The following is a 25,757-nucleotide window of genomic DNA, read 5'->3' on the forward strand; positions in this document are numbered from 1 at the left end:
GTTTGTGGTCTTTAGGTACTGGCCAGTCTAGTACTGCAGAAACCTTGTCGTTATTCATCTCAACTAAATTGGGTGGAATCTTAAAACCAAGGAAAGATGTGGAGGACTGGTGGAAATCACATTTTTCAGCTTTAACAAATAAGTTATTTTGTAACAACTGGGTGAGAACAGATCTGACATGTTTTTTTTTGTGTGAAGTTAGGTCCTTGGAGAAAATTTAAATATCGTCCAGGTAAACATAAATTGATTTACCATGTCCCTTAAGACATCATTGACCAGAGACTGTAACACAGCTGGGGCGTTGGTCAAACAAAAAGGCATTACCAAATATTCATAATGACCATTGGGTGCATTGAAGGCTGTCTTCCACTCATCTCTCTCACGTATGCGCACCAGACGATACGCAATACGGAGGTCAAGCTTGATGAATATTGAAGCGCCTTGGATGAGGTCAAAGGCAAATGACATTAATGGAAGGGGGTATTTGTTTTTTATGGTTATTTTGTTTAACCCCCTATAGTCTATGCAGGACCTTAAGGATCCACCTTCTTCCCCACAAAGAAGAAACCAACGCCTGCTGGAGAGGTAGAAGGCCTGATGATGTCGGCTTGAAGCGAGGTCTTGATGTACTCCTGCATGGCTTCTTGCTCAGGAGTAGACAGAGTACAGGGCCCCTTTAGGGGGAGTAGAACCAGGAACCAAGTCAATAGGGCAGTCATAAGACCTGTGTGGTGGTAAAGAAGTGGCTTTGACTTTATTAAAAACCTCCTTCAAGTCATGATACTCCTCTGGGACTTTAGAAAGATCTGGGTAAGTCTCTTTAATATTGTTCTTAGGCATGGAGGGAATGACCACATAAAAAAGACAAGATGACAAACAGTTGTCGGACCAACCTATAATCTCCTTCTGTTGCCAGATAATGTGTGGGTTGTGTTTTGAGAGCCATGTGGCCCCTAGGATCACAGGAGAGTGGGGGGATTTGATAATAAAAAACTGCAATGTCTCTTTGTGATTACCCCCTATGGTTAAAGTCACTTGTTCGGAGATTAAAGAAGAGTCATGAAGAGGGTGACCATCTAAGGCTACGATGGACAGTGGTTTAGGAGATTTAAACAGTTTTATTCCTCGTTCTTGGGCAAAGTGAAGGTCCATGAACTCAGAGTCAGCCCCTGAGTCGATGAGTACTTTAATGGAGGTGCAGGTCTTACCAGAAGTGGACAGCTCAGCTGGAAACGTGAAGGGTGAGGAGATTACTGGATTTTGGGTCTGAATCAGGAGAAGTCTCCTCTTCTCTGCTGAGTCTGGCCTTTTAACGGACAATTAGAGATGTTGTGAGAGTCCTGGCCACAGTAAAAACACAGCCGGTTCCGACATCTCCTCTCACGTTCTTCTGGAGTAAGACAGCTGCGTCCAATCTGCACGGGCTCCTTTCGTGGTGGAGTCTCTTGTGGACGTGGTGGAGAGGGGGGTCTCAGAAGAAGCCGTCTGGGTGCCTCTCTGGGTTCCTCAAGGGGTCTTGAGGCTCTGCTGGATCTCTCAGCTCGTTCTCGGGATCTCTCCATCAAGCGCAGATCCACCCTTGTTGCCAAATCCTCCAGGTCCTACAGTGAGTCCGGGTATCGCTTGGTTGCCAGGTTGTCCTTGATCTCCTCATTAAGCCCTCGGTAGAAAGCATCAGTTAGTGCCTCTTCATTCCATTTACTACCAGCAGCCGTAGCATGAAAATCTATAATGTACTCAGTTACTCTTTGTTTGCCCTGCTTCACTGAAAACAGTCTACAAGCAGCCTCTCTTTCTGGGAGGATGGGGTCAAAAACTCTGCACAGCTCTTTAGAAAACTCATGAAACGAGTAGCAGTACCTTGAATCCTTTTGCCATTTTGACGTTCCCCAAGACTAAGCTTTTCCAGACAGGAGGGATACGGCATACGCCACCTTAGCACGTTCGAGGGGAAGGATGACGGCTGGAGCTGAAAATTAATTTCACATTGTGTTATGAACGGGCGGCACTGGTCCGGTGCCCCTGAAAACAGTTCTGGTGGAGCCAACCGTGGTTCCCGGAGTGAGTTACTCGTGGTTCCAGCATATGCAGGACTGCCGGCATGATTTGAGTCCTGAGGGTTAGAGTGAAGAGTTAGAGTCTTAAACATGTTCATGATCTCATTCATGACGGTCTCTAATTTTCCGATGGCACCTTCCACACCAGAGTGCCATTCTGAGCCCGGTGCAGGATCCATGTTTGGCCAGATCAATCTGTCAGAGATCTGATGGCAGAGGATCCTACACACAGACTCAGAAAGGTTTTTAAAATGTTTATTGAGTAAATAAACAGCTTCTGGTGTCTCAGGTCCAGAAAATGTATCTAAACTGATACAGAGGGGAAAGGTTAGTGTTTGACAAAATAACGAGTAGTTATCTGAATACAGACGGTCTGATGAAACACTAACCTTTCTTGTTGTAACGGGGTGCTCCAGCGGAGAATGCAGAGCTGCAGAAACCAAGGGAAGTCCAGAGGCATAGTCGAGGATGAGCAGGGTTCATACACGGGATCCGAAGAGGAGACAGTACTGATAGGGAGAGGCAAAGGTGAAATCCAAGAACGGGTGTAGGTCGTAAACAAGGTCAGAAGGCTGAGGCGCAAAAGGAACAGGCAAAAAGCGTGGTCAAGGGAAACAGGCGTGGATCAAGATTAAAGAGCTGTGAACAAAGAGAGTACGCTGGATAACTGTGGCTGGAAGCAAGCAGTTGATCTGGCAATGTAGTGGAGAAAGCAGGAAGTATATACAGTATACACCCAGAAACAGGTGGAAACCATCAGCAGCAATCAGAGAGAGAGGTATGGCATGTAAAGAGGCTGGTAGAAGCAGCAGAGGAAAACCCCAGGAGAGCAGAGAAGAAAAAGTCAGTGAACAGAGTGATGAGAAAAGGAAAAAAGCAGAGAGTAAACTGTGACATGCGTAGCATCATTCTGGACCACATGGCTCCACACTTCCCTGCTCTTCCTCTGAGGCTGCAGTCTTCCCAACATGTTTTGTGTCCACACTTCACATCTTCAGTCTCTGCAAGTGTCACTGGAAACGTCTTCTCAAAGGCCAGAACCAGGGAGCAGTCCAGATGTTCTGCAGGGGTTCAGCTTCTACAACCAAGGCTTACTGCTGTTTCCGTGTTGCAGAAGAAGTGCGGAGGAGGAGTCTGCTGACATGTTTTACTTCAACACCTTCATTGATGTGTTTATATCAACGCAGTAAGAATCATAAAATGTACAAATCACATCTTTTGTTCCTTCATATTTTTAATATTCAGTCTCAAGCTGTGTGAATCTGTAAATACTGTAAAAAGTTGTTACTCATGAAAAATACATAAATATGACAATTTCTTTAAAATGAAATTGCATAATTTGGGAAAAATATCTATAATCCACGATCAATTTATAGTGTACAGTTATAAAACATTAAATAGTTAAGTTTTTTTTTTTTTTACGAGATATTGTAAATTACACTTTTTTCCTTTTATTACAACTGACTCAATCCACAAATTAAATAAAATACAGTACAGTATGCTGCTCAAGTGTGTTTTAATTGAAGAATGTTTAAAATAATTAAAAAGCTTTAAATAACTGATTACATAACACTAGAACAATATGTAACAAGCTTCCTTTAGCTCAGTCAGCCAATCTTCTCTCAGGTAAGACACTGCCTAATTTTGGTGACTCAAGCAGGATTGAGAGTCCACCAACACAGGACTGAGCAGAATGAGGACAGCTGGGAGTTCACCTGTAAAACCACTAAATAAAATATGATTAGCAAGATCGTTTCAATTATTGAGCTTATTGACATTATTATTATTGTTGTTGACATTAATTCCGTGAAGATAGATACATTTTGTGAGTAAGTGCATGTAACTTGATCTCTCCATGACTTACATGACAAGTTTATAACATACCATCTTAATGTGATATTTACCTGTGGGTGGATGTGCCACCAGGTGAAGTGAGTTTCACGTGGACTCCAGTAGCAGCTTCAGCCTGGCTAGCTTTCTGTGAGAGGACAAGCTGCTGTTTCTGAGTCTTCTAAAAACAGACTCTCTCTTAGCTGGTGCAGAGAAATTATTCCATGTGAAGAGAGAAGGAACAGCTCAACCTTTAAAGCAGCTGGTGGTGGATCCGCAGACAAAATCCTCCTGAGTGAAATGCAAGCTACATACAAGTGTTCCCTGGCTTTATGCAGAAGTCGGGACCCTCAGCTTTTCTGATCACTTGGATCCACTGCCTCCTTTGGTCTGAGTATGTCGTGAAAAGCATGGTAGGACAGATATGGTTGTTTTCTTGACTGAGCCATTTTCCTCACTGTCTAATGCTAACGCTATAGCCACTGGAAGTTATTTAACACCACATCCGCTTTAAAACCCGGAAGATTTTTTCCGATACAACCTGCCGATCTTTCCGATCCATGATGCATGTCTGTGTTTGATGACCTGCTCTGCAGGTTGGCTTCAAACTATGGAATGGATTTCCTGAACGGAGGCACGTTTCATGAAACCCAGAGTAATAAGACCCACCTCACATTCAAGAAATCCATTTCATCGTTTGCAGCCAGCTAAAACGTGAGTAAATACTTTTTTGAGGGCTGAGCACTGAGCAGCACTATTGCTAATGGCTAACTAACTTTTCATCGTAACATGTCCGCTGTGTGGAAGTATTTTACACTAAACACTGCAAGACAGCAAAGTGCAATGTCTGCAGAGCCGCTGTACCAAGAGGGGGAAGCTCAGTCGCGACCTACAATACAACAAACTTAATAAACATTTGAAAAAGCACCACATTAAAGTGCACAAGGACTGCTTAGCCAGGCATCAGAGAGTCAGAGTCAGAGTCAGAGTTTCTTTATTGTCATTCGCACCTCATGTGGTACATGTGGTGGAGCGAAATTATGTACGCAGGGTCCCAGTTACATCCAACAATAAAATGTATAAGAAAAACAGTAATGACATCTAAGATATGAACTAAGAAAAACATCAACTAAATATACACTAAGCACTCATAACATAAAACATTGAACATCAGCACAAACATGAACATGAGTCTGTGAGCAGATGTGCACGCATGAACACATCAACATTGAAACAGATCAGCAGCAACATGATATGGTTTTTCACAGTGATTATTCTAGTTAGAGATTCATGAGTCTAACAGCCTCAGGGTAGAAGCTGTTCCTCAGTCTAGTGGTTCTACACTTAATGCTCCTTAACCTCCTTCCTGAGGGGAGTGGGGCAAAAAGTGTGTGTGCTGGGTGGGTGGGGTCCTTCATGATGCAGGTGGCCCTCTTCCTGCATCTGGAGGTGTAGATGTCTGTGATGGTGGGGAGACTGATTCCAACAGATTTCTGTGCAGCCTTCACCACTCTCTGCAAAGCTTTTCTTTCTGCAGCTGTGCAGCCTCCATGCCACACGTTGATGCTGGAGCACAGGATGCTCTCCACTGCACACCTGTAGAAGGAGGTGAGGACTGAGCTTCCCAGACCAGCTCGCCTCAGCCGTCTGAGGAAGTAGAGTCTCTGATGAGCTTTCTTGATCAGGCTGGTGGTGTTGTTGCTCCAGCTGAGGTTGTCATTCATGTGTACACCCAAGTACTTGTAGCTGGAGACCACTTCCACCGCAGATCCTCTTATGTTCAGGGGGGTGTAGGTGTTTTTGTTCCTTCTGAAGTCCACAATCATCTCCTTTGTCTTCTTCACATTGATGTGAAGGTTATTCTCTCTGCACCAGCTCTCCAGGTGTTCCACCTCTTGCCTGTAGCTGGACTCATCATTGTTTGTGATGCATCCCACCACCGCTGTATCATCTGCAAACTTTACAATGTGACAGCCTGGATGGGTAGCTGCACAATCATATGTGAGCAGAGTAAACAGGAGGCGGGTCAACACACATCCCTGAGGAGAGCCAGTGCTGAGGGTTATGGTGGAGGAGGAGAGGTTGTGGATCCTCACTAACTGTGGTCTGTTTGTTAAAAAGTCTAGTACCCAGTTGCAGATGGAGGGGCTTAGTCCTAGTGTGGATAGTTTGTCCATCAGGGTTTGGGGGATCATGGTGTTGAAGGCGGATGTGAAGTCCACAAAGAGCATACGGACGTAAGAGTTTTTCTGCTCCAGGTGGTTGAGTGCAGTGTGGACCACAGAGGAGATTGCATCCTCTGTTGATCGGTTCTCACGGTATGCGTACTGATGAGGGTCCTCGTTGATGTTGATGGTTGTTTTGATGTGAGTCATGACCAGTTTTTCGAAGCATTTAGCGAATATCGGGGTGAGGGCCACTGGCCGATAGTCATTCAGACCAGTCACTGTAGAGCTTTTTGGGACTGGGATGATGGTGGCAGTCTTCAGGCAGGTGGGAACTGTCTCCAGGGTAAGTGAGGTGTTAAAGATGTCTGCCAGCACCTCACAGAGCTGATCAGCACATTCCTTCAACACTTTTCCGGGGATGTTGTCTGGGCCAGTTGCTTTGTGCGGATTAATCCTCCTGAAGGTACTCCTTACTTCTGCTGAGGTCACGCTGAGATGCTCTTCATCCGGTGGCGAGGTGAGTCTGGTGCTGGGTGGTCTGTTCGGGTCTTCAAAGCGTGCATAGAACTTGTTGAGGGCATCAGGCAGAGATGGGTCTTTGGGACATTGTTCGCTCCTTCCTTTATAATCTGTTATGCACTTAATGCCCCTCCACATGCTCCGAGGGTCTTGTGAGATGAATTGACCCTCGATCCTCTTTGCATATGCGGCCTTGGCCCTCTTAATACCAGCAACCAGCTCTTTTCTTGTCCTACTCAGCTCCTCTGAGTTTCCAGACCTGAAGGCAGTGTTCCTGGCTTCCAGCAGGGTACGCACCTCTGCATTCAGCCAAGGTTTTCTGTTTGGGTAGCTTTTAACATTTCTGATAGTGGAGACTGTGTCAGTACATGTACTAATGTAACCCAGTACTGAGGATGTGTATTGGTCAAGATCAAGCGAACCTCCATTTTCAGCAGCTTCTCTGAAAACCTGCCAGTCTGTTCGATCAAAACAATCTCTCAGTATGGGGGCCACTGTCCTGGCTCCAACATTTAACTTTCTTTTGTACCGGTCTGGAGCGTCTCAGCGGTGGCATGTAAGCAGGAGCCAGGAAGATTGAGATGTGGTCTGACAGTCCTAGGTGGGGGCGGGGTTCGGCTTTGTATGCATCTTTTACGTTCGTGTAAACACGGTCCAGCGTGCGGTCTCCACGTGTCGGAATCGTCACATGCTGATTAAAGCTTGGGAGACACTCCTTTAGATTCACGTGGTTAAAGTCTCCGGCTACAACGTAAAGAGCTTCGGGGTGTTTGTTCTGCAGCGAGCTGATGATATCATGAAGCTCCTGCAGTGATTCATTAGCATTAGCGTCCGGAGGAATGTAAACAACTGTGATAAAAGTCACTGTGAACTCTCGGGGTAGATAATGTGGCCGACATTTCACTGTTATTTGCTCCAAAGCCTTCGAGCATGAGCTATTTACAACAGTACAGTTCGTGGACCAACTTTTACTCACGTAAATGCATACTCCGCCCCCCCGTGATTTCCCCGTTAGCTCGCTGCAGCGGTCCGCTCGAAAAAAAAGTCTGTCATCCAGCTGGAAGACTGAGTCCGGCGTTTCACTTGTAATCCACGTTTCCGTGAGGCAAAGCACTGCACACTTCTTCATCTCTTCTGAGGCACCCGCTCTCAGACGAAGTAAATCCACCTTGTTGTCCAACGAGCGGACATTCGACAGAAAGAGAGACGGCATCGCAGTAAAGTTAGTTTTACGTTGGATGTTCGAGCTCCGTGGCTTCAGCTGTGTGTTTCTCTTGTTCAATCTGCGCGTCTTGGAGGATCAGACTGAGCGCAGCTGACTGAAATCAGACTGTCTGCTCCGCAGCTTGATTGAATACTTGCAACCAAGATATAGTTTACATTTACCCTCCAGGAGATATTTATCAGCTCAAAATGAGAGTTCTGTGATGGAGTTAAATTCAAAGCAGTCTGTTCAGATAACTAGTCTTATATTATTATTTTTATATATGAATGATTTTGTTAACTTATTTTAATGTTTCTGTATAGTGCCCTGAAATGATTTCTGTTGTAACTTGGTGCTATGTAAAATAAATTGAATAGACAATCATAAAAATAAAAAAAAGAGTATGAACTGAAAAATAAATTATATATGTATTTAAAAAAAAGAAACAAAAACAGCTACATTATAAAGCAATGTAAAATACAAAAAATGGGAACATGTCTGTGTTAGTTTATGCCATAAACTTAGTAGATGTTTGAAGCCATTTAATCACTTTAGTATCCACTTTAAAGCTAGGAATAAAACAAACAGTATGTTTTGTGTTAGCAGAATTTAATTCTAACTTTGAAACATATCCAACATTAATAAAATTTACCTCAAGTTGCCTTTTTGGACATGCATGCATATATTTGTACAAACTGTACTTGAGAGGAGATTATTACAGCCCCATAAAATCAATTATGACTATGATATTGGAACAGTATCGTATTGGCCGATACACAGATGCAGGTATCGGGATCGGATCGAAAAAAAGAAAAAAAAGTGGATCGGTGCATCCCTAGTTCTTTATAATAAAATCAACACTGTCCTCAATGCACATGAACCGATCCCTCTTGAAGCATCCGGAGAACTTTGTTATAAGTTTCTTCATTTTTTCTTGGACAAGGTTAACACTAGGGTTTGTATCTTTTTTTTCCATCCCATGACCCTTCCATCCAGGTCCCCTGTCCTGCTGTTTTTGATCATTTGGAGCCTATTTCCCTCTCCTATCTAGAGAAACTGGTCACCAGTATGAAATCATCGGGTTCCCCCTTGATGTTGTTCCTCCATATTTTCTTAAAGAGGTATTTTCTACTGTTGGCTCCTTTATCTTAAAAGTGATCAACAGCAGTTTGATGTCTAGTGTGGTACCAAGCAATTTTAGACATGCTGTGGTGCAGCCATTGTTGAAAAAACCTGGCCTTGATCCATCCTCTTTGTCAAACTTTAGGCCAATCTCCAAGTTACCCTTTATATCCAAAATTTTGGAAAAAAAAATGTTTACACCCAGCTGAAGGCCTTTATGGATGAATTTAAAAATTTGGAGGTCTTCCAGTCTGGTTTCAAAATTTACCACAGCACTGAATCTGCTCTTTTAAGGGTTTTTAATGACATATTTTTAGATCTGGATTCTGGAAACTGTGTTTTACTTGCGCTTTTAGATTTAATAGTTGCTTTCGACACAGTCGACCATGACATTCTCATCTCCAGACTGGAGCAGTGGGTGGGCATCACTGGCTCAGCTCTGCAGTGGTTTATGTCCTACCTTTCTGATAGAAGTTTCAGTGTGATGGTGGATAATTTTACCTCTGCTTCTGCTGCCCTCCCCTGGGGGGTACCCCAGGGCTCTATTCTTGGTCCTCTCCTGTTTTCACTTTATCTTCTGCCACTGGGTTCTATTTTCAGAAAGCATGGTGTGCAATTTCATTTATATGTGGATGACTGACAAGCCTACTTCCCTTTGAAACATATTGGCTCCACTCAAGTCTCTCTTGGACTGTCTTGATGACATTAGAGGATGGATGGCACTTAATTTCCTCCATTTTAACGAAAAAAAATACTGAGGTTGTCATAGTTCGCCCCTGGATCCCCCTCAGTTTCTGTTTATTTTATCCTGTTTGGTCCTGCACTGCCTATCACCCATTTTCTGCTCCTGTCACTCACTCTCAGCAATCTGCACTCATCTGCTGCACCCTGTCTCTGCAATTAACACTCACCTGCCACACCTGTTCAGCTTAATACTTAAGCTCCACTCTCACTCTCTTCAGTGCCAGATTATTGAAAACTCTCCAGCCAGTAAATTATCCAGCATTCTCCTCAACCTTGATTCCTGATCTTGAACTCTGCTTCGTCTCCTGACTCTTCGCTTTTGCCTTGCTCCTGACTGGACACCTCTACAATTTTCTGACCACGGTAATATGACCCTTGCTTGCTCTCTCTCAACCACGTTTTTTGGATCATCCTTCTCGGCATTTTTTGCTTTGCTTGTTTTTGTCTTCCTGGTTCTTGACCCCCCACTACCCTCACTGGACCACGGGATATGGACATCCCATCATCCTGCTTTCCTGCTGCAGATCACTCTGCATGAGTGACATCACCCAGTCCACGGCTTCTCCTCCTGTCCTGCTACCAATTGAGAAGGTTAGTGACTGTTTTAGTTTAGCCATCACTTTTCAAACTTCATGTGCAGTCACTAACCTGTCTCTCCTGTTAATAGATTGGACCACCGTCTGGACCCAAGCCTCCACCAGAAGCGGTTACAAAAATAAAACCTTTAAACTACTCCTGAGTTCTGGTGCTATTTTAGATCCTAAAACCAGTCCGTTACAGAATAATCTGGCCAAAATGGATCCAGCACCAGCTCAGGAGTGGTACTCTGGTGTAGAGAGGGCTATAATTAAATTAGAATCCAATGTACAGGACATCATTTGTGCTTTAAATGATTTGTCTACAGATTCAGTTTCTCAGAGACCTGTACACATGGCTGGAGCCCAAGCTGTCACTCAAGTATCTCCTACAGCTCTCCTGGAACAACACCGGTCTCCTCTAGAACGTTTTAGAGGTGAACCTGACCAGTGCCGGCCTTTCCTGACGCAGTGTGAGATTCAGTTTGAACTACAACCTTCTTCATTTCCCACTGAACGTGCTCGGGTGGCATTTGTCATTTCCTTATATCTGGTAAAGCTAAGTCTTGGGGCACTTCAGAGTGGCAAGCTAACAGTAGGAGTTGTCACTCTTTTTCTGCCTTAGCCAAGGAACTGTGCTGAGTTTTTGACCCTATTTTGCCCGAGAGAGAAGCAGGTCGTAAACTTTTTTTCTGTGAAGCAAGGAAATAAGTGAGTGACTGAATATATTATTCAGTTTCATGCTATAGCAGCTGACAGTAATTGGAACGAGGGTGCTCTAACCGATGCATTTTTTTTTTCAAGGCCTCAATGATGACATCAAGGACCACCTAGCCACCCAAGAGTATCCTGAGTCCCTCAAGGCCTTGGAAGACCTGGCTACCCATGTGGATCTGCACCTCAAGGAAAGAGCCTGTGACAGAGGAAGCAAACCTGTGAGGGTGCTCAAACCTGGGTGTGAGTCTAGACCTTTGGCTCTTGAAAGACCAGTGGCCCCCTCCACTACCTCTTTGCAGATGGCTGAACCCATGCAACTGGGCAGGAGTCGTCTCTCACCTGAAGAGAAGGCTCTGAGGACAAAGCTTCACCTCTGCTTCTACTGTGGGGAGAACAGCCACGTCATCTCCAGATGTCTGTTAAAAAGACCAAACTCAGCAGGTGAGATGAGATACTTGCTGAGTCAGACCAGAAACCCAAAAATCTCCTCACCTTTGACTGTACCTGCTGAGATCCAAGTCGTCAAAAAGAGTCCTGCTGCGGTGTCAGTTTTCATTGACTCCGGGGGCTGACACAGAGTTTACTGATCAACAATTTGCCCTAACCTTGGGTATTGAGCTAACCAAGACTAATAAAGACCATAAGGTTCTGGCTTTGGATGGACACTCTCTCAATGACTCCTGTCTTGAAACTGTGCCTGTTGCCTTGATGTTGGGAGGAAATCATAGGGAAAAAATTGTTTGTCATCAACTCTCCACAGCTACCTGTCGTTCTTGGGGCCTCCTGGCTTTGCAAACACAACCCCAAGATTAACTGGAGGAATAAGGAGATAGTGGGTTGGTCTGAGGAGTGTCTTTCCTCCTGTCTCACAGAGGCTAGCCTTCCATCTATCAAGTCTGAAAATATTGAGCAGACCTATCCTGACCTCTCCAGGGTTCCTACTGAGTACCATGACCTCAGGGAGGTATTCAACAAGGTGAAGGCCAATTTGTTACCCCCCCACAGACCTTATGCCTGTGCCATAGACTTAATGCCTGGTACTACTCCTCCTAGAGGCAGTTTGTACTTTCTATCTGGACCCGAACAATTAACCATGCAGAATTATATCCAAGAGTCATTACTAGCTGGTATCATCAGACCCTCAGCCTCCCCGGCTGGGGCTGGTTTCTTTTTTGTAAGCAAAAAGGATGATACTCTGGGACCCTGTATTGATTACAGGCCTAAACAAGATCACAATCAAGAATAAATACCCATTGCCCCTCATGTCTTCAGCTTTTGACCTCATCCAAGGATCAACAGTGTTTACCAAATTAGACCTTAGAAATGCTTATCACCTGGTTCGTATCAGGGAAGGCGATGAGTGGAAAACAGCATTTAACACTCCTAATGGGCACTACGAGTACTTAGTGATGCCTTTTGGTCTTACCAATGCCCCAGCTGTTTTCCAGGCCCTGGTCAATGATGTCCTCAGGGATATGGTAAACCGATTTTTGTTTTTGTCAATTTAGATGACATACGCATTTTTTTTTCTAAAGATATGGAGTCCCACCAGCAACATGTCAGAACTGTTCTGGTCAGACTTCTGCAAAACAACTTGTAAAAGCTGAGAAGTGTGAATTCCACCAATCTTCTATGTCTATCTTGGGCTTCATAATATCCCCCAACAAAGTATCCATGGACTCTAACAAGGTCTCAGCGGTCTTAGAATGGCCTGTTCCCAGGGACCGTAAACAACTTCAGAGATTTCTTGGATTCGCCAATTTCTACCGAAAATTTATCAAAGGATACAGTATAATTTCTGGTCCTCTTCATACTCTAACCTCCACCAAGACCCGTTTCACATGGAATCCTGCTGCCGACTATGCTTTTCAGAAATTAAAGAACTTGTTTTCCACAGCTCCGATTCTCCATGCCCCGGACCCCAATAAACCCTTTATTGTGGAGGTTGATGCCTCCAGTACTGGAGCAGTTCTCAGCCAGCGCAGCAGCGAGGGTAGAATACATCCCTGTGCCTTTTTCTCTAGGACCCTCACTGCTGCAGAGCAGAACTATGATGTGGGTGATCGAGAACTGCTTGCCGTTAAACTGGCTCTCGAGGAATGGAGGCATTGGCTCGAAGGAGCCAAGGAATCATGCACCGTATGGACTGACCACAAGAACCTGGAATACCTTAAGACTGCCAAGCACCTGAACCTCAGACAAGCCAGATGGGCATTGTTTTTCTCTCGCTTTGACATTGTTTTATTTTACAGACCTGGTACAAAGAACCAAAAGCCTGATGCCCTTTCTCAAATAATGGAGGGCAGTGGATCTCCTAAAACAAGTTCTGCGGGGGGCTTCATCCTCCCTGAAACTGTACGACTCTATTACCCAGCTTGAATTGGATCTACGCCGGGCCAATAGGGATCTACTGCTTCCATCCGACTGTCCCAAGGACCAGGTTTTTGTCCCTGAGAACAAGGTCAAAGAGGTACTCAAGCTCTGCCACGACACACACATTTTCTGCCACCCTGGTATCAATAAAACCCTCACTGTAGTTAGATCACAGTTTTGGTGGAGGACCTTATCTAAAGACGCCAAAGACTATGTAATTTCATGTCAATATTGTAACCAAGCAAAGCCTTCTCACCAACCCCCAGCAGGTCTTCTCCGCCCCCTTCCTATTCCTTCTCGACCATGGTCCCATATCAGCATGGACTTCATTTCCGGCTTACCCTCCTCCTCAGGGTTCACAGTCATCCTCACTGTGGTGGACCGTTTCTCTAAAATGGTCCACCTTGTTCCCCTCACCAAGCTCCCCACTGCCAAAGAGCTTAATTTAATCATGTCCAGAGAGATTTTTAGGCTGCACAGTCTCCCTAAAGACATTGTTTCCGATAGAGGCCCACAGTTTATCTCAAAATTTTGGAAAGAGTTCTGCAGTCTTCTTGGTGTGTCTGTCAGCCTCTCTTCAGGTTTCCATCCACAGTCAGACAGACAGTCAGAGAGAGCAAACCAGGAGGTTGAGACCAAGCTGCGCCTACTTTGTCAAGGGGACCCCAACAAATGGTCTGAGAATCTCCCATGGGTGGAACATGCCATGAACACACTACCCTCATCTGCCTCAAGTCTGTCCCCCATTCACGTTGTTTTTGGTTACCAACCACCCATATTTTCTGTTCAGGAGAGGGAGGCCCAAGTACCATCGGCCCACAGGGCAGCCATCAGATGCCAGCGCATCTGGAGTAAAGCTAGAAGAGCTCTCCTAAAATCTTCTGCAGCCTATGTGAGGAAGGCCAACGAGCAGCGCTCCACTCAACCTTCATATCAGGTGGGTCAGAAGGTCTGGCTGTCCACCAAGGATCTTCCCCTACGGGTTGAGTGTCGCATACTGGCTCCTCGTTTTGTTAGACCCTTCCCGATCAGCAAGATGATTAACCCGGTGGCTGCTTGTCTAAGGCTTCCTCCTTCACTTAAGGTGCACCCAACTTTTCATGTCTCTAGACTCAAACCATTTTTACAGCCTCGTTTCAGGCCCTCCTCTGGCCCTATTCATTGGGGGCACCCCGGCTTACACCGTCAGAAGACTCGTCCGTTCCAGGCAGTGGGGTCGGGGTACCCACTACCTTGTGGACTGGGAGGGGTATGGGCCGGAGGAACGTTCGTGTGTCCCTGCCCGCCACATATGGGACAAGTCTCTCATCAGGGACTTTCACAGGGCTCACCCTGACCAGCCTAGAGGTCCGTCAAGAGCCAGACCTTAAAGAGGGGAAACTGTCATAGTTCGCCCCTGGATCCCCCTCAGTTTCTGTTTATTTTATCCTGTTTGGTCCTGCACTGCCTATCACCCATTTTCTGCTCCTGTCACTCTCTCTCAGCAATCTGCACTCATCTGCTGCACCCTGTCTCTGCAATCACCACTCACTTGCCACACCTGTTCAGCTCAATACTTAAGCTCCACTCTCACTCTCCTCAGTGCCAGATTATTGAAAACTCTCCAGCCAGTAAATTCCCCAGCATTCTCAACCTTGATTCCTGATCTTGAACGCTGCTTCATCTCCTGACTCTTCGCTTTTGCCTTGCTCCTGACTGGACACCTCTACAATTTTCTGACCACGGTAATACGACCCTTGCTTGCTCTCTCTCGACCACGTTTTTTGGATCACCCTTCTCAGCATTTTTTGCTTTGCTTGTTTTTGTCTTCCTGGCTCTTGACCCCCCACTATCCTCACTGGACCACAAGATCTGGACATTTCATCATCCTGCTTTCCTGCTGAAGATCACTCTGCATGAGTGACATCACCCAGTCCATGGCTTCTCTTCCTGTCCTACCAATTGAGAAGGTTGGTTATGGTATTTAAATCCTGTGGTCCTAGCGGTTTCCCCACCTTTGATTTTTCCTCTTTGGCCCCATATGAAAAACCCATTGTGACAAATTTATGAGTGAAAATGGACCCTTGCCTGAAACTTGACTGTCATGTCAACAGGTCATCTTTCTTTCAGCTGAGGTGCCTGTCAAAAATCAAGCCCCTCCTTTCTAGGCACCACTTAGACACAGTAATCCACACTTTTATTACTTAATGTCGTCTGGATTATTGTAACTCTCTGTTGATAGGAGTTAGCCAGACCTTGCTCTCACGGTTACAGCTGGTACAAAATGCTGCTGCACGATTTTTGACTGGTACAGGCAGGTGTGAGCACATCACTCTGGTTTTGATGTCCCTTCACTGGCTTCCTGTCCATTTTAAAGTTCTATTGTTTGAGTCTTTGAACTGTCTTAGTCCCTCTTATTTGTCTGAACTGCTTCACCTTTACATGTCATCATGTGCTCTCAGATTCTCTGACCAGATGCTTTTAGCAGTCCCGAAAACCTTTTATAAATCCAGAGGAGACAGACTTTTCAGCTCTGGCTCCTAAATTGTAAAATGAGCTGGAGGTCAGACAGGACCTGTCGCTTTCTATTTTTAAACTAGTTTAAAAACTTTTTTTTCCTTTGGCTTTTAACCTAGAGTGAGTTGGCATCTGTGTCTTAATGTTGTATTTTACTTGTCATGTTCTGATTTTTAAAAAAAATGTATATTTAGTTTTTATAGTGTTACTATTTTTTGTTTTAAAAAGTTAAATCTGGTCCTCTGGACATTCAAAAAAACAAAAAAAAAACAAAAGCAGAAATGTTTCGTCTCTCATCTGAAAGACGTCCTAAGTCTGAGGTGCTGTATTCAGCTCAGTCTCTTAAATAGCACCTTCTCAGAATGGATCAACCAGTTTGCTGCTGACAACCAAACCCAGCTGCTCACATTGTCAAGAAGGACAGTCAGCCTAACGATGACTGAGGAAGTCTTTCGGATGAAAGACGACACATTTCTACTTTTTTTTTTGTTTGCTTTGTTTTGTTTTTTGAATGTCCAGAGGACCAGCTTCAACTTTTTTAGATTTTTCTACCTGGATTATTGAGCATGCATCAGGATATTTTTTGTTTGTTTTGTATTTTTGTGAAGCTCTTCGGATGGCCGCTATGTTGTATTTTAAGTGCTTTAGAAATAAATTGGTATGGTATGTAAAGTACTTTGAGTATCTTGATCAATTAGAAAAGTGCTATATAAGTATAATTCATTTACCATTAACATCATGTTGATAATAAAAGTATTAGTACTTGACTTGAGCAGTAACTCACAGGTACTGAAAAAACATCATACATTGTTGGTTTGTTTGTCCAAGTGTTTAATAATCTGTAAAACAAACAGCTGTGGTTCATAAACAGGTAAAATATTCATTCCTCCATCCTTAAATGCTTGTTTAGAAAGCCTGAAATGATCCTCCAGTCCAAACATGACTTTGTCTCTCAGTATCCAGGAGAGCAGACTGAAAAGGAAGCTGAAACACAGCTGTAGAAGCTGCAACTGGTTTAATCGACTAATATTCAGTCAAAATATATAATACTACTCATCCAAAAAAGTTTAATTTCTCAAAGTGTCACCATTTATTATCGTCTTAAAAAAAAAGAAAAAAACTTTCAGTAAAACATGACAAGCAATAAGATGAGGCTGATTTCTGCAGCAACAAACAGGTTCAAGATAAACCAAGACACAGTGGACTGGTTCTGGTGAATAATCGGGTTAAGAACCTGGACTCAGGGTCCTGATGTCTGCCTTCGTTGTAACAGCTTCAGAGGAACCATGAACGGATTCAGAGGTGGGGAACATTCCAACATGTTAGCACCTCCTAATTCATTAAGTTTCTCATTCTTCTCTCCACCGTCAGAGACATGAGGTCTGTCTGCGGTCCTAAAAGGGTCCGACTGAGGACTGCAAGCTGAGTCCATAGCCTGAAACCCAGGTTCATGCTCCACCTTCATCAGCAGTTCACTGGCCATCTTGGAGCCAAAAGGAGCTGAAAGACTCTGATACACCTGCAAGAGAAGGTTCCCAGGTTAATGAACATATCTGGAAAAACGTCCACACATCTAAACATTCTCATCATCACACAATCTGGTTCTGATTCATGTCATAGAGATTAAGGACTTAGTAATACATTCTCAAAATCCTCTTCTGTCTGATCATTTCTGAATATTTTTTGAGTTTACATTAAATGACTACACAGTCACAGAGTAAATTTCATCTCAGCAGGTGTTTGTCAGAAAATGTTGTAACCAAATTTAAAGATTCTCTTCCATCAATGTTTTCCTCTGTCTTGCAGAGTAATGCATCAGAGAACAGTGACTTAGATCATCTAGTTGATAATTTTACAATTTCTATGCAAACTTCATTTGATAAAATTGCTCCACTGAAAAAGAAAGTAATCAATCAGAGCAGACTGGCTCCTTGGTTCAATTCTGAGTTACCTACTTTAAAACAGGCATCTAGAAAGCTGGAAAGAAAATGGTGCTCCACTAATGTTGAATAATTTTATTTATCTTGGAGAGAGAGCCTGCTAACTTGCAAAATAGCTCTCTGTAAAGCTGGAACTGTACAGGTACTGGTCATAAAATTAGAATATCATGAAAACGTTGCTTAATTTCATTAATTCCATTCAAAAAGTGAAATTTGCATATTATATTCATTCATTACACACAGACTGATATATTTCAAATGTTTATTTCTTTTAATGTTGATGATTACAACTGACAACTTATGAAAACCCCAAATTCTGTATCTCAGAAAATTAGAATATTAAGACCAATTAAAAAAAAGATTTTTAGAAGTGTTGGCCAAATGAAAAGTACGAACATGAAAAGTATGAGCATGAACAGCACTCAATACTTAAAGCTCCAGTATACTCGCACAGACCTTTTTCCGTGCGGACCTGACGCACACTGTCCGCAGAGGATTGAGACTTCATACTCGAGCGTTCACCCTGAGTGGCTGCAGACCAGCTCCGCAGCAAGGGGCGTTTACCTTCGGGACAAATTGAGGGCGCCGACTGGTCATTTGCCAACATGCTACTGGATTGATTGACAGGTTGCAAAAAAAAAAAAAAAAAGAGCTGGCAGCCCCAGCGGTGTTCTGTGTTTATATGTTAATAAGGTACTTAAAAAAAAAAAAAAAAAAAAAAGGGGTGCGCTGGCCCTGCAGCCCACACATCAGACCAGCCTACCAGGAAATCTCCAGACCCTCCCGCAGCCACGCTGGGCCTGATTTTTATTTGCTCGTGACAAATTCCTTGTTTCTCATAATTTCAGTCATGGCGTCAATTGCCTCTTAGAAAAAAAAAAAAAAACTAAAAAGGCCATTAAACCAGACCAGGAATGAAGAAGGGGAATTTAAAACATTGGTGTCGCATACAAAACAGTCCACTGCTGGGTAGTTTATTGTGTGACACAGAGTACACGTACGTGGTCGTAATAATCAAGCTTTGCACGGACATGCCCTGCGGGCATTCGCTTCAACTCCGATCCAATACGCACAGACCTCCGTGTACTGAAGTACGCCCTGTTAAAGACGGGAGCTGGCTGATGGCCACCGGATCCGGAAACCCCCTCCAGCCCACATCTTTACCCCCAGCTCGAACCTCCCTCAGAAGTGGTAACTATACTAATCAATAAATAAATAAATTAAGTTTTATCAATTATATTAGAAAAGGCAGGAAAAGATTTCAATTTTTACAGTGCTGGACTCTACAGTCTGTGACGCGTTCACAGACTCGGAAGAAGAGCCCCAATGTCCCGTGTCATTACTCATTTATAGGGTCCTAAGGCTCCGCCTTCGCAGAAGGAGAGCTCAACCTTTTATGTATGAGGGGGCATGACTAAGTGTGATCTCAGTGGATCTTATATGGACTGACGTGTTAGGAAAATATGAGACGATGCTTCAAAAAGCCTTTCTACGTGATGTGGCAAGCAGATCAAACTCTATTCCTTGATTGATATTGAAATCCCAGGGAGACTCTCTTTAGAGTTTGCTGGCCCAGTTTAACCCAGACAGAACCATTCATAATTTCATTATAATCCCGTCTCTGAGCAGATCAAAACCATAGGACCAGTCTAGATTAAAAATATCTTAACAGCCCGAGTATACCCCAGGCTTTAGTTGGGCTCCTTTTACCTGGATTACTGCAGCAATGCGGCATGGCACGGAGGCGATCAGTCTGTGGCACTGCTAAGGTGTTATGAGAGCTGCTTGCTTGTTGCCGATTTCTGCTATATTTCGTGGCAAATCCGCTCCTATTCTCATCAGTTCGGTTCGGCTATAGTTCACACGCATAAATCGCGCAGAGTCAGGCACAGAGTCAATATCAAAACTTCTAAAAACTGGGATGGTACCGGGAGCCTGTGAAGCTGCAACTGCTCTGAGCGCGGCCATCTTGTCGCCAAGAAAAAATGAGTTCTCATGACTCAATGAGACTACCTTTATAAATAGAGTAAATGACCAAAAAAAAAAAAAAAAAAAGACATAGCACCCCAAACCATCACTGAATAGCCCCTTATCCACAGGGCCTTTTGGGGCTCCTATGTAACTAGTTCGGGCCGAATGCATAGTTTCTCCACAGTGCCTTCAGCGGTGGAACCTGCACGACTTTTGGGACCTACTTCTCTGGGGTCCCAGGTCTGGTTCTTGTTGGGTCCAGATGTGACGTCAGCGCACTGTCGGTCACTGATTGGTCAGGGGGAGGAGTCACTGGATATTTCAGAAACTTTTCAAAACACCGATCCGCCATTTGCAATTTCTCAGACTTGAGTAGCGGCTGGATATATTTTAAAGATTTAAAAACAATAATGACAACACCGTGGTCTAATGCTGAAGTGCTGGCGTTTTTTTTTGTGCTTGCTGGCCAACGACAAAATTCAGAGCGAGCTAGATGGAACTCCACTGGTCTACCCGGGTCCTCTCCACCGGAGCGTCGGAGCCGGGCAGGGCGTCATCTCCTCAAGCTAAAAGTTATCTGTGGAAGTAAGTAAAAAGCTATATTTACCGTTACGTTTTTTTGAGTTGAAAACTGTATAAAGGGTGAAAGTCTGTTTTCTTCAAGAGAAGCTGGCTGGCCATAGTTAGCATGTAGCTTCGTGTAGCTTCTCATACCGGTAGATAGCCAGGATATGAATTTTATGTCATAACAAACATCCCAGTCAAATGTTAGATACAGTAGGTATGTGTGACAAACTGACAGGCCAGCAAAAACACAACAACAAAAAAACGCGACTACTGCCGTGTTCTGTTCAGCCAGCATACATCGTCAGATCGCCATATGCGTAGCACTGATCGCCATACTTGTAGCGCAAATTGCCGGCTGCATCTAGCCGCAGTGAGAGCACCATACACTTCTATTTAATTAGCCATATCACACTAGGGCTGCAACAACGAATCGATAAAATCGATAAAAATCGATGATTAAAAGCGTTGGCAACGAATTTCGTTATCGATTCGTTGTGTCGCGCGATTATGCATCTTTCACGGCGCTGCGGAGCCGTTTCGTTTCGTTCACCTGCAGTTCATTGTCAATGCTGACTGACTGAATAAAGTTTGAAAAAAAAAAAAAACTGCAGCTCGACTTGAACAGAGCGAGGGGGGAGGAGGAAACAGAGCAGAGTGTTTTCAATGGAAATTAAGTAAATTTTACAAACGAGCAACGCAGCGAAAACTGTTCGACCCAAGTCCTCCAAAGTGTGGGAGAACTTCACAAAGATAAAACATGAGAAGCATGCTGCTTTGAAAATCACCGACACGACACGGTAGAACCACGGAGATGAAACGTAAACATGTCGGAGTCACGAGCTGCAGCTGATACATGTTTCACTCCCAACTCGTGTTGCAGGTGAGTCTCTACAATTTAACACATTGTTCTGTTTCAAGAGAGAAAACGTAACGTCAGTCTGTCTGTAGATGAAGCTGTTTGTTTCCTTGTTTATCTGATTAATGGCGGTGATAGAGAACGTGTGTTACTTTTTATTTAATTTAATTGGAACAAGCAGTGTTTAAATGTGATTTATAAATAAATCTAACACAAAGATAATAATTTAATGACTAAGCTTCAACTTTTAATTTGCTGGCAAAGTCTGAAGACACTGCAGGTATGGCAGGATGAATTGCATTTAAACAGGAATTAAAGTAATTTATTACATCTACTCAAATGTGTGGAATTAAGTAATTTATATATGTGTGTGTGTGTGTGTGTGTGTGCGTGCGTGTGTGTGTAATTGCTCTTTTAGCTGATTTTGCCTGAACCTAACACTGTAAGTGAAACAAGGCATTTCTTGAGTTGCTGTAAATTATGCTATAAAACATACTTACTGTCTCATTCCACTCTCCATTCTTCACTGAAACATCTTTAAATGATCGTCACTGACATGAGGCCTCTGTTGATGGTTGAAGACGAAAGCTTCACTACAATAATCCACACTTTTAATCCAGGTTACAATAATCCACACTTTTAATCCAGGTTACAATAATCCACACTTTTAATCCAGGTTACACTCTTCCCTCAAGGACACATTTTACAAAGTAGCTACATATTGTGCAGGTATAAAGATACATTTGTATATATTTTTGTGTACATTTATTTTTTTAAGCTATTTGACTAACTTTTATTTTTTTATTATTCAATATTTTACTAACACAATAGTCAAATAGCAACCTGTTTTTTGTGTGAATTGCTATGTCAGTCAAATGTTCAATTTTGGAATAAAGGGGTGGAAATTAAAACGTTGTTGGGTTTTTTGCCGGTTCATCGATTAATCGAAAAAATAATTGCCCGATGAATCGATTATTGAAATAATCGTTAGTTGCAGCCCTATATCACACCATCACAGGTCACAGCAGTTAACCTGTCAAATAATCATATTTTGTTATTAACCGCTGTATGATACCCTGACGCCTCAATGCGCCCTGAATAACAGCTGTATGACACCCTGAGTTAGCAGTTTACCTGTCAGATCATCATACACTTTGTTTTTAACAGCTGTATTACACCCCAATGCTCCAGTTTGCCCTAACTTAGCAGTTTAACAGCTGTATGACACCCTGACTTTACAGTTTAACAGCTGTATGACACCCTGAGTTAACAGTTAAGGAAGCATAATGATTATATTGTTTAAATTAAATTCACAAAGCTCGGACTAACTTCACTTGCACTCTTCGTACATAAACAGTTTTCGCTCCACCTGAAGACGTACACATATTACACGCAAAGCATCACCAAAACGATTTACTTACGGTTCAGGAAATGCATTGCACACTGTAAATTGTGTAAATACACAATAATACCATGTGTACTTTGCATCAAAACAATTTACTAACTTACTTTTTGTTGTATCTTGCAGTGTAAGATGATCATACGGCTCTTCTGAACATCACAGGCTTATTGCAAAATGTGCATGTGCGTGCATGTGTATTAACTAAATGTATGATACCATCACATGCATGCTGAATGAACAGAACACGGGCCAAAAAAAAAAAAACCTGACATAATTAGCATGTAGGTTCGTGTAGCTTGTCATCACAATAGACAATATCGCCGGGATATGAATTTTATGCTATATTGCACATCCTGACTCAGTATCTAACATCTGACTGTTCTTACAGTCAGTAAACACCAGCAGATGTCCACAGTAGTGAAACATACGATCGTCAATACTAACTAAACAGACCTGTATTAACGTGTAATGTGTATCATTTCAGGTTAATCAGTCAGTCCCTGTCTGAAGCTCGTCTAAATCAATGGGTGTCCTTGGAGAAGGATGGGGCAGTAATGTGTGGCCACTGCACTTTAAAGCAAGTATGTCATGACACAAACATTCAAAACTTGAAAATTACAGATAAAAACAAAGGATAATGATGTTTAGAGGAGATTATAACAATGATTTTTTTCTTATTTGTCAGATGGGGATGTGAAAACAGCCAGCCAGACATATGAAGCCATCGATGGACCACAGCATCAGGATCTGAGAGTTTGTGCCTCCAGACTACACATCAACTGCAGCGGACCATACCTCGGAGCTTCTCTGGACGCTCTTCTCTCCTGCACCTGCTGTGGCAACGGTGTTTGGAAAATAAAATGCCCACATTGTGCCAAAGATGCTGGAGCTCTCTGTGCCTCAGTTAAGAAACATTTCTGCATTGACAACACAAACAGGTCCTATGAACTAAGCAGAGGTCACACAGGTACACGAGGTAAAAGCTCAGTTGTTTCTGAAAGAGCAGGAGTACTGTGACTTCATGGTGTGGTCTGGGTCAGATTATTTTATTCAGAGGGAGGATTGTGTCTGATGGTGATTTCTTTACTGAAGCAGTGAAAAATGTAGAAATGTTCTATAGGTCAGCATATTTACCTGGGATATTGGCCAAATTTTATTTTTAATTATTGTTACATGTTTTGGAGCAGCCAAACTAACACAGAATTAAAGCACATGGTTAAGATTCCAGTTGTAGTATGAACAGATGCTGAGATATATTCATACATTAAACGGGTTCTTCATTTTTCTGGACTGTGTAAATGTCGTGCATTGAATTTAACAGAAATGTAACGAGAGACGTTATTTATCTTTGACCCATCAAAATGAATGCGGTCATTTATTTACAGAATCAAAGATTAACATCAAACATTTACATTAATTTGGCAGAATATGAAAATAACACATAATCAATCGGCTTTACAATCAGGAAAACCATACGGCCATGATTTTCCGTTGCTTCACCACAGACATTAATGAAAACATCTGGATTAATTTTCTAGCAGAAAGGAGAGTTTAAAGATGGAAAATGGAGATTTATCTTACAGAGAGATGTGTGAGGGAATTTATCTGTAGTACCAGAACAACAAGCTCTTTGGAAAACCAGCTTGGCCAACAGTACGCTTGGTCGAAATAGAACCTTTACCTTGCAGATGATAGAATCAGCGTCGGTGTAGAGTTCTCCTTTTGACTCTTTTTCAGCGTCTCCGTGAGGACAGCTAAAAACCCTTAGGAATCGTGTGAGGTTATCCAAACAGAAGTTATAATTCCCAAAATCGTCTCTGGATCATCCTGAATACCTGCGTTTGCATCCAAGAACTCTGAACTCTTTGTCTCCCACTCTTTCAAGCTCTTCTCATCTCGTCTCGTCTCATCTCGACACACACAGAGAGAACCGGGAAGTTGCCACATTTAAATGGGTTCGACTTCCGGTTCATTTGAGAGCTTTTTGATTGGTGGATAGACCAGAACAGAGGTGTGGTTTGTGATGTAAGGTGTTATGGAAAGTCAAGGATTGTTTAAAAACAGACAGAAAGATTGTTGGAAAACTTCAGACTTCGTGGAGTCAATTCACCTAGTATCTGCTGTGAAAGTTAAACATGACATTTCTTTTCAGTAAACTTTTTAGTTGACCGAAACCTGAACTTTAACACACTTACAAACTTGCTCATTGAAGACAGAAAAATCAAGAAATGCATATTATCCTGATTTCTTCTTTGAATGAGGAATAAAAATCATCACTTACTGTTTATGTAAATAAAATGAGTAGTTCTCTTCAACCTGTAAACATTGTTTGAACTAACACAATTTGATTATCAAAACATTTGTAAAATAGTAATGATCATAGAGAATTGTCATTTCTACTTGATTAATTCAAGAAAGAAAGTCTCAGGATGGGTCAAACTGTATTTCTGGATTCAGATCAATGAAATGACAGTTTCTGTCCATCTGGTCAGTTTGGACATCAGGTCAAGTTCACTACAGTCCCCCCTTTGGAAATCATCGCCTGTCCATGGGGATGAATTCCAACCGTGAACTTACGCCTTCAAATGTCCTTGAGCTTGATGTAATCCAGCAAGGAAGACCAAAGTCAAAAGTAATCCAGCAAGGAAAACAAAGTCAAGGTAATTCCACAATGTTCTTGGTAATTCCATTGTGTTGATGATAATTCCATAATGTTGTTGGTAATTCCATTGTAGCAATGCTTTAACCCCCTTGGAAACAGAGTCTGTAATCCATTGGAAAAAGTCATATAATCCACAACGGTAAATCCACAACGATTGGAAGTGTTGATTAATCAGCATACAGAGGGGTTCCCTTGGATTGAACTGAAGATGCGGCCACTGGATGAAGAGTGGAGACCAACGTCAGGATTGCAGGTCGCCTCCAGCGAAGGTCGTCTCTGGTCGACGTCCAGCCTGTGCCGTTCTGGTTCAAATGTGTCATGCAATTATGTGGTTTAAGGTGGGCTTATGAAGGGGATTTTACATAAGGCCTTAAACTATATGCACCTGGTGTGTAAGCTATTATGGTTGGGAACAGCTACAACTACCAGTTAAGGGGTGGAACATGCTGAAAAAGGTAACTACAGGGGTTTATACCTATAGAAAAGGGTTCCAAACTATTTTTCCATTTCTAACTTGGTTTAAGTTAGCTTTACATGGTAAAATATAGTTTGGT

The 25,757-nt window shown here is 43.0% G+C and overlaps 1 protein-coding gene across 1 annotated transcript in view; it reads right to left on the reverse strand.

Annotated features, from left to right (window-relative positions):
* Positions 1-533: 533 nt before the first annotated feature.
* The window catches only part of snapc2 (small nuclear RNA activating complex, polypeptide 2), a 107,588-nt gene continuing 82,364 nt past the window's right edge, over positions 534-25,757 (reverse strand). Inside the window, exon 5 of the mRNA XM_037681414.1 lies at positions 534-674. Coding sequence (XP_037537342.1) covers positions 534-674 — 141 coding nt within the window. The remainder of the gene's footprint in view (positions 675-25,757) is intronic.

The sequence above is a fragment of the Nematolebias whitei genome, chromosome 1, assembly GCF_014905685.2.
Source record: "Nematolebias whitei isolate Nwh7 chromosome 1, NemWhi1, whole genome shotgun sequence".
Taxonomy (NCBI): Eukaryota; Metazoa; Chordata; class Actinopteri; order Cyprinodontiformes; family Rivulidae; genus Nematolebias; species Nematolebias whitei.